General features: G+C 56.2%; 1 protein-coding gene across 2 annotated transcripts; it reads left to right on the top strand.

Annotated features, from left to right (window-relative positions):
• The first annotated feature begins 3,540 nt into the window (after positions 1 to 3,540).
• On the top strand, positions 3,541 to 11,281 carry PPP1R1A (protein phosphatase 1 regulatory inhibitor subunit 1A). Of its 2 annotated transcripts, none has more exons than XM_073788552.1 (7): positions 3,541 to 3,816; positions 7,353 to 7,413; positions 8,421 to 8,458; positions 8,822 to 8,855; positions 9,450 to 9,605; positions 10,499 to 10,605; positions 11,153 to 11,281. In XM_073788552.1, the coding sequence occupies exons 1-7, from the start codon at positions 3,733 to 3,735 to the stop codon at positions 11,156 to 11,158; spliced, it is 486 nt and encodes a 161-aa protein (XP_073644653.1). In that variant the 5' UTR covers positions 3,541 to 3,732; the 3' UTR covers positions 11,159 to 11,281. The 2 variants fall into 2 exon arrangements, with proteins under 2 accessions (XP_073644653.1, XP_033721528.1); XM_033865637.2 differs by having other exon boundaries at positions 3,542 to 3,816; positions 8,792 to 8,855.
• The last annotated feature ends 907 nt before the right edge of the window (positions 11,282 to 12,188 follow it).

Genomic DNA, 12,188 nt, shown 5'->3' on the forward strand with positions numbered 1-12,188 from the left:
TCGCGACAATGGGGTTTTTTGCAGGCAAACCAGCACTCATGCAGCTGGAGAAGGCTGGGCCTTCCAAGTCATCCCCTGAGAGGCCACACATCTACTCCAACGGTGCTGCTGGGGCTCACAAGAAGTTCTGGAAACTTCTCTTGCAGACATGGCTTCTAGATGGGCTTTGGAGCCCCAGGGGGCAGACAGCCTCACTGCAGGATACCCGCACCTCAGTTCTAGATCCAGTTCTGCTCCTCACCTGGTTTCCCTCCTTCTTCACAAGGCACAACCCCTAAAGACTCTCACTCGTTTCCAGAAGAGCAAAACCACCCCAAAGGACAAAGATTCGCTCCCCAGGAAGGATTTTTCAGAGCAGATGCCACCAGTTCTGAGATGATTCCAAAGGAGTTTCCAGAAATGTTTGAGAAACTGTGGCAAATTGGTAGGAGCATATGGCTTCCCAGGGGACCACTTGGATAGGGTCATTACTCCTTTGGGTGTATAAAGTCCTCAGAGCTGAATGCGTGGAAAGTGCGCATGCATCATGTTTTCTTTTTTTTTGAATTTTATTTGACCTCATGTTTTCAACAGGCAGGAGTTTAGCCCTGCCACACTGACCAGCAGGGAGACTCAAAGATAGAGGTAAGGGCTTGGCCTCCTGGGTTCTAATCATAATTCCTGCCCTCCTTCCTGGTTGGGTGTGGGGATTAGTAAATTAACGCAGGAGAAGGTTAGTGGGGGGTGAGGATGACAGACAAATAAAAGCAGAAATGCTGAGAGCCACAAAGAGCCGCCACATTAAGCCAGAGTCCAGCTTGGAGAGTAGGGGCGGGCGGGAGCTGTGAAGCAATTGCATCACCGAGTCACATCCCTGTAACCTTAAATATTTCATGGACCCAGAAGTACACCACGTGGAACAGCTGCTGCTCTGCTGGTGGGGCCGGGACTGAGGCAGGGATGTGAACGCTTGCACACACACAAGCACACCTTGCACAGACACGTGCAAGCCAGGGACGGGGCAGGCTCCGCTCTTACTCATTCTAGGAAGGGCTCCAAGAGCAGGCATTGCAACTCCCAGCCTCATGTGCAAGCGACCCACGTCTTCTTCCACCCACAAGCCCAACAGGCACCACAGTCACCCACCCAGCTCCGGGGATAAGAAAGGTCAAAACGACATCACAGGCCTTCACAGACAGACCCCTTCCAACTTGTGTAGCAACCCCAGGACCAGAGGCTGCAGCCAGCCACACTCCCCTCCCCGCTACCCATAAACGTTTTGCCCACCCACCCCCACGCTCCTGCCAGAAGCAGGAGCTGCCTTTCCTCCCTCCCCGCTCTCTCCCCTCCTCTGCCTCTACCCCAGCGCTGGCTGCTCCCAGGAACCCTTGTCCTACACAGCCCCCATCAGCCATCTCTCCAGAGCCTGAGCGCTCTGGGCCCTCTCCTGACCTGGAGCTTTCAGCGGAAGGGAGTCTGAGGATCTGGAGCTTGAGAAGGGAAACGGAAGTGTGGATGTGAGCCTTTGGGAGGAATTTCCACGACCAAACCCAAGTTTGAAGGGAATACGGCAAACTGGGTGACTGCGGTGGGTGTGGAGGGTCTTCTTTTGAGAACCTGGAAAGGTGACTCCCCTAACTCTGCTGTCCTGCCAGGAGATAACGCGACAATAATAACAGCAGCTATCAATGAATTGAGGGCCTTCTATGTGCCAGGTGCCTTACCTCCTATGATACTGAACCTTATCAGGTAGGGACAATTCTGCCCATTTTACAAATGTGGAAATCAAGCCTCAGCGAGGGGCATCTGAGTCCCCAGAGACGGGGGTGTGGGAGTCCTGGCTTCAAGTTCCAGGTTCCAGGGTCCTGGTGGAATGGTGTAGGGGAGGGACAAGTCACCTATTTAAAGGACACCTTGGACCTTGCTCTGTGTATGTGTAGTTAGGAGATGGGTGAGCGGAGGGAAAGCCAGAGAGAGCACCTGGGTCCTATTGGGCCCCCTTGTCCCCCACCCTAGCCTTATCTTCTTGGCTTCAGTGCCTTCACACACCCTCCTCACCTGCGGGGAGGGGAGCAACTGGAAGGGAGGGATCTGAGGATCCAACCAGCTGTTATCCAGAACGGCCCCGCTACCTCAAAGAGAGCACAAAGGGACCATGCATGTGTAGGCTGGGTGTAGGGGGTCATTTCTGGAGTCCAAGCGACAGCAAAACAGGAGAGAATTAACAGCAGATAGAGGTCTGGCTGGCCCACTGCGTGCCTATAGCCCCAGCCTTGCCCTGAGAAAAGTGAGCCACACCTGTTTTGTGTAAAGGGATACGGTTAGGGGGAAGGGCAGGGGAGGTTATTTGGGGAGGTAAGATGGAAAGGGGCAATGTGAAATCCAGGCCAGGGAAGGGCTGCCTGGAAAAGGAGGCAACTGAGGATTTAGGCTGACCACTTAGAGAGGATGATCCCAGGGTTCCCAGAGAACCAGGCATCAATCTGTACTGAACGTGCCAGTTGCTCAGTTTAAGACTAGAGAAACAGATCTCTGGCCCCGACCTCTGCCCAGCCCCTCCCTCAGAGCTCCCTCCCCCAAAGATGCATCCAGCCCTGCCCTCCTCAGTGCCCAGCACCTCTCCTCCCTCTACCCAGTGGCCCCCAGCCCCTGGCAGAGTGCCCACCAGCTCCGGTGAATATCCTATCTCCCTCACTCAGTAGTATTGACATCTTGGTCCTACACCAAACTAGTAAGTTCTTCACATAGTCTCACCTCCATCCCTTCAGTTACAGCAGATCCTTTTCATTATTCTGCCAATAGTGGAACTGGAAACCAACCCCATCTATAAACAAGCCACCCCACCAAAGGTGTTTCCCTCTCCATCCCCGGGGAGCGTTCTCCCCAGCAGGCCTTTCACCTGCTTTACATCCCCAGAATTTAGCAAGCAAGAAGAGAAACGTATTTCACAAGCATTACTGGCTCCCCACACCCACTTCTCCTTCTGCTGAGTCCCAGATGGTCCTGCTCCCTGAGCCCACCACCCACTGCCATCAGCACTTCAAGACAGAGGCTCTGGATACCCTCTAAGGTCTTCGGTTCCCCCTCTTGCTGCACAGTGAACCCAGACCTGTGGCCAGACCCCACGCCTCCCCTCCAAGTTTCCACCTCCGCTCTAGCAGTCTCCTCTCAGTGGAAAGTCTCTCTCCTGGTCTAACTTTAATCCCTCCTGCTGCAAGCCTAGATCCCCTTTCTTTCTTTTCTCTATGAGGCGACTCCTTTAAGATCAGAAAGGAAATCTTCCTCTAGCGTTTGCAGCCTCCTCTCTGGCAGCGCCCCTCCACATTCCCAGCCCCTCAATTCTGCCCCAGCCTGGAGAAGTTCATCGTGGCCACTCCCCACCTCCACTCCCCGCCCAGAACTCTAAGGATCCCCGCATACCCATCCGGTTTGTGTCCACTGCGACCGGGACCCAGGTTCGCCCGCCAGCGGGGCGGTGACCCCCGCCAGCCGGCGGCGCAGCCACCACGGGGTTAAGGCTCCGGGCGTGGGGAAGGGGAGGGGGCCGGGAGGGGCGGGTGCCGAGCCAATCGGCGGCCGCGGAGTCCCCGGGGCCGCGAGCCGGGAGCGCTGAGCCGGGAGCCGAGAGCCAAGCGCGCCCGGCTGGGGCCGGGCCGGAGCGGAGCGAAGAGGGAGCGCTCCCGTCCCAGCCCCGAGTCCGCCGCCTGCCCGCCCGCCGCCGCCGCCGCCGGCCCAGCGGCCGCCGCCCCAGCCATGGAGCAAGACCACAGCCCCCGGAAGATCCAGTTCACCGTCCCGCTGCTAGAGCCGCACCTTGACCCCGAGGCGGCGGAGCAGGTGCGGAGCGGGGCGGGGCGGCAGGGAACTCGCCCCACAGAGGACGAGGGACCCCTGGACTGTGCGATCCGAGACCCCCGCTCAGTCCTCCCTTGGCGGTGCGCCCCTGCGAGCGCCGGCGCGCTGTTTGCGGGGGGTGGGGGTCTTCTCTCCCCTCCCCCACCGTGGAAACCCCATCTCCCCATCTGTGCTTCTTCGAGACGGACTGAAGGACGAGAGCCTGCCCTCGAAGCCGGTCCCCGCGAGAGTCGCTCCCTGCTTTCCCAGCCCTGGGGGAGGGGGCTTGCCTGAGGACACGACCCCTCCCCCCTTCGCCAGTCTTTCATCCCCCACCCAGTCAACACCCTGCCAGAGTTTCTGAGCTCGGAAGGGGCGCCCAAAGGTGTCGGAGGGCCTAAGGGAGAGGGCAGGTAATGGAGGGAGTTGAAAGAGGAGAAAGAGCCCCCCCAGCTCTTAATTGGGGGCGACCCTGCCGGACCCCAGAGGGTGAGGACAAGAAGGGCTGAGGAAAACTGCGAGGGCTGGGGCTTGGGGGAGAGGAGTGGTCATGTCTGCAGGCTGACTCCGCGCTCTTCAGGTCTGGACACTGGGTCCTTATTCCCATCTCCTGCCCTTTGGATCGGTTATGGGGCGGGGTGGGGGGGCGGCGGGAAGGGGAGGGCATGGAGAGAATGGCCCTGGGGAGCGCGGAACGAGCGCTTTCTCGGGGCTGGGGTCCTAGCTGGGCGTGGGCAAGAGAGAAGCACTGTGCTGGGCTGGGCTCAAGGGGTGGGAGTCCAGGGCCCTGGCCCAGCCTCCGGGCCTGGCCTATTTTTAGCTCCGAGCAGCCTGGCAGAGGCGGCAGTGTATGAGACTGTGTGAGCAAGTGTGTGTATCAGGGAGAGTGAGCCTGTGCGTGGAGACGGTGACCACCCGCGGTCGCTACTACCACCCATTTGCCAAATATTTGCTCGTTTGCTCGTTGCTCCATCTCTTTTCGGGTTCTCTATCCATTTGCCTAGACATCCCTGTTCCTAAAGACTATCCATTGCCCACAAGGTCACTTCTCTGTTTCCCCCAACCGGCTGCCAGGGCTCTGGCTGGGCCTCCCCACCTGAGAAAACTCTGACCTCTTGGGATGGGCTGGAGAGAGTGTTCTTTCTGCTGCTCCAGCTGTTTGGTGGAATAAGGTCTGATGTGAAGGGAAAGGTTGGGTACACACGCTCTCCCTATAACGTTAGCTTCCCAAAGTGTGGGGAGGGGTTAGGGACCTGTGTCTCCATCCTCTCCCTGGCCTGTGGGGGGAGCCGGATCTCCAGACCGGCTGTCTCTAAGGTGTGACAGTAGGAGGGAGGGTGGTGGGACTGCAAACCTCCTGAGGATGAGGAGGGTGGAGAGCCAGGGGCATGGGGAGCGTCCCCTTGGGGTCAGGGAAAAGGCTATTATGCCTAGAGGCAGGGGGCCGGCTAAGATAACCTCAGACCCAGGGAAAAGGGCCCAGGAGTGTGAGCTACGGGCTCAGGGGTGAGGTTCCAAGCAGAAATGCCTTCCACTGGCACAGCCAGTGCTCACTGCCTGACGCCTGCCTCTGTTTGGCGTTAGATGTGGCAGGTGTAGGTGTGTGTTGGGGGATGGCAGGCCAGCTGGCCCAGGGTTCTGGGGAGCAGGGGAGGAGAATGAGGCAGTGCTATAGAACCAGAGGGAAAAAGAGCTGGGACTTCAGCCTGCTTTTCTCTCGTCTTCAGAAATCTGTGTCTGCTCAGCCTGAAATTCTACCTGCAGTCTAACTTCAACCCCCCTTGCCGTGTTACCCAAGTGTGTAGGCAAAAAGTTCCAGGCTTGGCAGGAACACCTAACCCAGAGTGACATGAGAGGGCGGCAGGGGTTGGAAACTCTGAGTTATGGAGCACAGAGTGGCAGGGGATGGAGGGGTGCCCGCAGCTACCAGGTCCTTGGCATAACTGGTTTGGAAAGAAATCAGAGGCAAACGCACCAAGTGTCCTTGAGAACTAGGATTTGTGATCGGGGCATGGAAAATAGGAGACCGCCTACTCATTTGCTAGTAGTTCAGGTGCCTGGGAGGTACTTCAGGAAGTCTAACTTTACTCCCTCCTCCTGTAGGACATCAAAATCCTCAAGGACTCTGAGTGCTTAGAAATCTTGTCCAAGGCAAGGACATTGGTTAAGGGACCTGTCCAAGATCACAGAGCCCTGCTGCCCTCTCAGAGGTCCTTTCTGTCAAACTTGCAGACTCCTTCTCAGGCTCCCAACCCCCATTAATCCCCACCCCCACCGCACCCTCTCCCTCTCTCAGCTCCCCTCCCCCAGGGCAGGAAAGAAATAGAGAGGAGTCCTGTCTCAGGAGAAGGATGGCCTCACCCCACATGCACGGAGCACACTTGCCCACCTGCTGGCCCCCAGCACGTTTGCACCAGGAATAGCCAGCGACGGACTCACAGATAATGTCTATGCTGTGCGTGCTTGTATGCACACACAAACACACACACAGAACTGCCAGGGACCTTGAAATGCCACCAGAAACAGATGCTGCTGGATTCTCCTAAGAAAACAGTCCCTACCCCAACCTACCCCCATTCTATGTACCCATTTCTTCTTTGAGGTGTCCTTCTCTCAGATTAACCCTGCCCCCCCGCTAGGGCTGATACCCACTTTCTGCCCTGGAGGGAGCCGCAGGGACTCCAACCCCACGGTACCCTTCACTTTCAAGCCTCCAGAGAAACGGAAAAAACTACGTGTCCCAAGAGTCCTTGGACTGACTTCAACAACAGTCAACTTTATTGGCAGCAAGACAAAAGAACAGAGGCGGGGAAAGGGGGCTCAGAGGCCCAGCAGGGAATCCGCTCTTATCTGTTACTTCCTTAGAATCGGACCCCAGAGCCCAGGATAAGATTTTTCAGTTTAGCTTTAGTCCCTGACCAGGGTCCCGCCTCACGCTTCTCCTCATATTATATTTACCATGACAAGGATTTCTCTAGGCCGTATTTCCTCACAAATCAGAAAGGCAGTGTGTACAAGGATAGGGAGGAGATGAGGGAGGGAGGGGCATGGGCCAGGTGAAGGCACGTTCAGACCCACCTTCTCTGTGCTGTCCTCCCAGGCTGGGTGGGGATCGAGGGGCGCTCTCCGCCGGTGCTGGCCCACTACAGGTTTATGTCCATTTGGGGAGTGGTCTGGGAGACTGAGGGGAAAGTTTTGTGCCCTCTCGGGTTATTTCTGACCATTGATCCAGGATGGACGGAAGGACAGCAGGCCAGAAATCGATGCATTAGCGCAGATATAGCTGCTGAGATGGAGAGCTGGGACCAGGACCCGGGGAGATGCGGAGACAGAAAGGGGGTTGGGGAAAGCAGGGAGTGGAGGTGGTCTTCTGGGTCCCCAGGGCAGAGGGATGGGCCCAAGAACGTCCACCCGGAGAGCGTGGGTTCAGTGTAACGTGGCACTTTTGGAGGTGTGCTAAGTGGGCGGCCTGGATTATGTTACCGAGTGTGTAACATAATGCTGCGATGCTTCCACGTGTACTTGACCTCTTCCCTCAGATCCGGAGGCGCCGCCCCACCCCTGCCACCCTCGTGCTGACCAGTGACCAGTCATCCCCAGGTAACCCCAGGATGGGTCGCTGAAGGGAGTAGGGGCTGCTGAAGACAGCTGGGTCCCAGTGAGAGAAGGTGGGTGCTAGACAGGAGGGCACATCTGAGGAGCCCGCGGTCTCCTCAGTCCTGGAGGCAGGGAAGCGGTGGCTGGGTTAGCAGTGGGATTTCCTCCGCTTTGGAAAGACAGAGCAGTGCTAGGAAGCGGGGGAGACAACCTGGTTCCTAAGCCCCCCAGGAGTTGGGGTGGTCAACGGAGTGTTGGTTGCTGTGGCAACAGCCTTCCAGGTTTCTCCAGCAACTGAGAGGCTGCTGCCCCCACTGCCAGAGGCGGTGACAGCTGTGAGGGGGAGGGACCAACGCCATCAGCTATTCTCATGGCCCCCAGAGGGGAAGGGGAAGGTTAGAAACAGCTCAGGGAGCAGCTGGCATTCTGGTCACCAGTGTCTCCATCAAGGTCTGGGGAGAGAACAAGGTCTCAGAGAATGTCAGGGGCGCTGGCGAGAGAGTGGAAGAGAGGTAGTGACGCTAATAAGCCGGACTGGAATTCAGGATACCTGAGTCTCCAACTTCCTCCAACTACTAAAAAAGACTGTCCTGGGCCCTGCACACGATAAGTTTGCTGTTCTCTATCCGGTGTTCCCTCCTAGGCATTTTTCAGTTCTGGATCGGGGGTGGGGGGCTGATTGGAAGGAGACAGGGAGGAAAAGGACAAAAGGACCACAAAGCCTGCCTTCAAGAACCTCCAGGTCTGAGGCAAGGATGTAGATGCAGACTGACCACAGAGGCAAGGACAGGACTAGAAGCAGGAGGAGGTAACGCCAGCCAGCAGAGCAGGAGGGAGCTGGAGGGAAGAGGCTGGGGACAGCCACAGTCAGGGCCAGCTTCCTAGGGACAGATGTGAGGGACGGATCAGGAAGGAGGTGATGGCAGAGGCTCCTCCCCTTGGGAAGTCAGTCTGCGGGACCCCCTGGGTTTCCCATCCTCATCACTTTCTCCTTTCCCTCCTTCCCTCAGAGGTGGATGAAGACCGGGTCCCCAACCCGCATCTCAAGGTGAGCTGGCCCCTCCCGCTCAGCCCAGCACAGAGAACCCCCAGACCCATTAGAAGATTATTCCTCAACCCCCCCTCTTAGGACCTTTTGTCTCCCTCTTTCTTGTACCCCCCCAAAATGTTCTTGAGTGGATGTACACACATGGTCCTCTACGTTCTCCCATACACGGTCTCCTTGCTCACCATCATAGGGGTGGGGGCCGAGGAAGCAGGAGTTTTCTTCCCCCACTTGCTGAAGCCCACACCTACCCCCAGTCTCCAGTCCCACAGCATGGCACGGCAGGGAGGAGGGCGAGAAGGGCGGACGCCCACCTGTGCTCTGTGCCCTTCACAGTCCACTTTGTCCATGTCTCCACGGCAACAGAAGAAGGTGATGAGGACCACACCCACAATGAAAGGTTCGGAAGACTCTTCCCCGCTATGCCTGACGCTGAGCAGTGGCCAGGATGACCCGTTTGGAAGGAATCCTTGGGAAGTCATTACGTCTGCCTTTATTAAAGGAGAGTTGTTGCTGGACCGCCCGGGGCTGCATTCCAGCTCTGCCACCCACTAGCTGGGTGGCCTTGGAGAACCTGCTTAACCTACAGGGGCCCTGAATACTACCTCACTTTGGCAGTTAAATAAAGTATGTGAACTCACCCGGCATAGTGCACAGCACAGAGGAGGTACTCAAATATTTCTTGAATCTAAATTGAGTCTTTTCTCCTGACCCCAAAGGAGACCAGGTATCCCAGCAAATCAGGAGGATCTTTTGAGCTTAAAGGCTCTTCCTTTCCCCTCCCTTACCTTTGAAAAAAGTACATTTTATTGTCTAACATTAGTCCCTCCTTATTGTACAGCAGATGTCCCTCCTTGTTCAATCTCAGACAGGAAAGTCAAACCACACGGGCAGTGTGTGCTGGCCCTCTAGTGGGGCTGTCACATCTGAGGGTCCATGGAGGAAGCCTGGGGCAGTCACGTCCAATGCTCTCTCCCTTTCTGTTTGCCCTCAGAGCTCCAGATGATGGTCGAACATCACCTGGGGCAACAGCAGGAGGGAGAGGAGCCTGAAGGAGCCGCCGAGAGCACAGGGACACGGGAGTCCTGCCCACCTGGGATCGGAGACACAGCAGCGGAGTCGTGGCTGGGCACCTCTGGGAAAGCACACAGTACGTTCAGGCTGGGGAGGGACCAACCCCGGGCGAGGCCAGCCTTCCCCGTTGTAGGGAGGGGCCTAGCAGTAGCCAGAAACTGTCTTGAGAGTATGGAACTTTGCATGGACAGCGTGTGTTTGCATCTCTTCATCTTTCTTTACTGAATGACACCATCCCCTTCCAACTTGGACTTCAGAGCTCCCTATTGTATCGGGGGAGCCCGGCGGCATGGGGGCAGCCTTCACAGGCTGGAATCCTGGCTCTGCCACTTTATCAGCCCAGAGGTCTTCAGCAGCTTAACCTCAATCAGTAGAGTGATAATGATGGCGCCTATCGCATCGGGTTGTGTGTGAAACTTCAGTGAGACTGGTCCTTGGCCCAGCAGAGAACACAAAGTATGCAAGCAATGGAACCTGCCTGTCCACGAGTCCTTATCCCAGGTGTGGGCCGGAAGGCAGAATGTTTCCAGTTTTATGAAGGTGACACGGTATATACACCATATGTTCCATAACACCCCAGCAGAGCCCCCTGTAATCGAACACGTGAAGATTTCTGCAGGGAAATGCGTGGTCACACGAAGTGGGATAAACAGGCTATCAAACGCTCATCTCTGTTCAGATCAGGTTTAGCCACACTTGGAGATCATACCCCAAATTTTAAGCTTTTTTTTAGAGGGTTTTTTTTTTTTTTTTCGATTTCCGATTGCAGATTTTTTAAAAAATAGTGAACCTAAGTAGTCATTGTGACCAGAGAAAACCCTGTTGGTCTTGCCCCGTTGCCTTCCACTTGGTCTTGGGCTCCTCTCAGGGCTTGTTGAAGTATGGGCTAGGGTGAGTAGAAGCAGCTGCCTCTCTGCAAGGCCTCGTGAATACTACCTGTCCCTCCCACCACCTGTTCTTCCTCCTCAGAGCCTGCAGAATCCATCCCTAACACTCAGGAGAGGGGCAGTGAGAAACCCAGCACAGAGGAACCCTCAACCCATAGACCACCATTGGATTCCAAGGGAGCCAGTTCGGTAAGACCCCAGGGCTGGGCTGCCCAGTCTGCAGGAGAGCAGGCTGTGTGGGGAGGGTGAGGGCTAAGATCTGGAGTCAAGGAAAAGGGGGACAAAGGACCAGCTTCAGTCACTGAAAAGCTGTCGTCTGTGGCCAGAGGATTTGCATCTCCCCGGAAGGACAGACAAAGAGAAACGGGATAACAGTGCAGCAGGAGGCAGTGAGGTTAGACTCTGTCTGAGGATTTCTGGCTCCTGGAATGGGTGATGGAAGTAGACCATGGATTTTCTGATAAAGGGCATTTGGAACCCAAAGGGAGATCCTCACCTGTCCAGGCTGGTGAGCAGTGGTCCTGCCTGGAGTGGACACACGGATGAAATAATCCTGTGAGCTCTGATTCTACAGTCTCCCCTCCCCTTTGTAGACTGGACACGGGGCCAGGGACTGGAGTCAGACATGAGAAGTTAGATGCCTAACGGGATGGTTGGGCACACCAGCAGGGGAGGGGACAATAGGACCTCAGGCCTCTCACTCACTTTCTCTTTCTACCTGCTTCCCTTGCAACAGGTCTGAGAGTGAAGGAGGTATCTTGGAATCAAGACTGCAGTTGGGAATGCACGGACACTGGATTTGTTTATTTCTTCACTTTTGGGGAAAATCTCTTGTTTTTAAAAGTGATAAATTTAGTGTTAAGTCCTTGGTATTCTCCTTCTTTCCCAACTTGGAGAATCTTTTCTCCCTCCCGTCTTGTCCTGCCCTCTCTATAGCCCCCCTCCCTCTTGCCCAGCTGCCTCCAGGAAGGAGGAAATAAGGAAGCTGGGCAGGAGCCTTGAGAAGGGAGGAGTTTTTCCCCAGCCTTGCCCTGACTTGCTGGGTGGGGAAAGAGAGCTGAGGGTCAGATAGGTAGGAGGACTGACTTCCGGGGTACCAAGAAGGAAGGATGGCCCCAGGCTCTCTTCACATTGAGGAAAAGATACAACCACCTGGCAGGGCTGCCCTGAGGCCTTGGAGCCCTAAGGCCCGTATGGCTGCGACGCTGCTGTGGGCGCCATCTGCTGAACAAAGCTGGGAACTGCACCCTGGCACTTGGCCCATGGGAAAGAGGCGGGGCGTTGCGTGGATGCCTCCCTGCCTGCCCTCCAAGCCTCAGTGATCCCCAAGCTTCAGGATGTGTTCCCTCTCCAGCTGTGCGGAGACCACCACCCAGACTCCAACCTGTTAGCCAAGCTAGATTGAGGACACAGTGGCTATTCACGAAGAGGCCCTTGCTGGGAACTGGAAAGGTCACCTCTCCCCCTTGTCCAAGACACCAAGGGGCCAGGGTAAACGACGAAAGCTGAGAAGTGAAGAACCTTTCTCAGACCCCACAGCCAGGCCTCTCCTGTCTACTGCTTTTGATTTTTCCGGGCAGTGGAGAGAGGAGAGGAGGGGAGGGGAGATTCACCCCTCTTTACTGAAGAAGTAGTGCGACGGAGAGAAAAAAGAACTTCAGAAGTGTAAGGTCCCCTTCTGCCACCCTTGCTGTGCACCTCAGGCAAGACCTCACCTCTCTGGGCCTCCATATATAACAGGATGAACACCGCACCAGGGTTTCATCAGCTTG

This window comes from Tursiops truncatus, chromosome 11 (assembly GCF_011762595.2).
Source record: "Tursiops truncatus isolate mTurTru1 chromosome 11, mTurTru1.mat.Y, whole genome shotgun sequence".
Taxonomy (NCBI): domain Eukaryota; kingdom Metazoa; phylum Chordata; class Mammalia; order Artiodactyla; family Delphinidae; genus Tursiops; species Tursiops truncatus.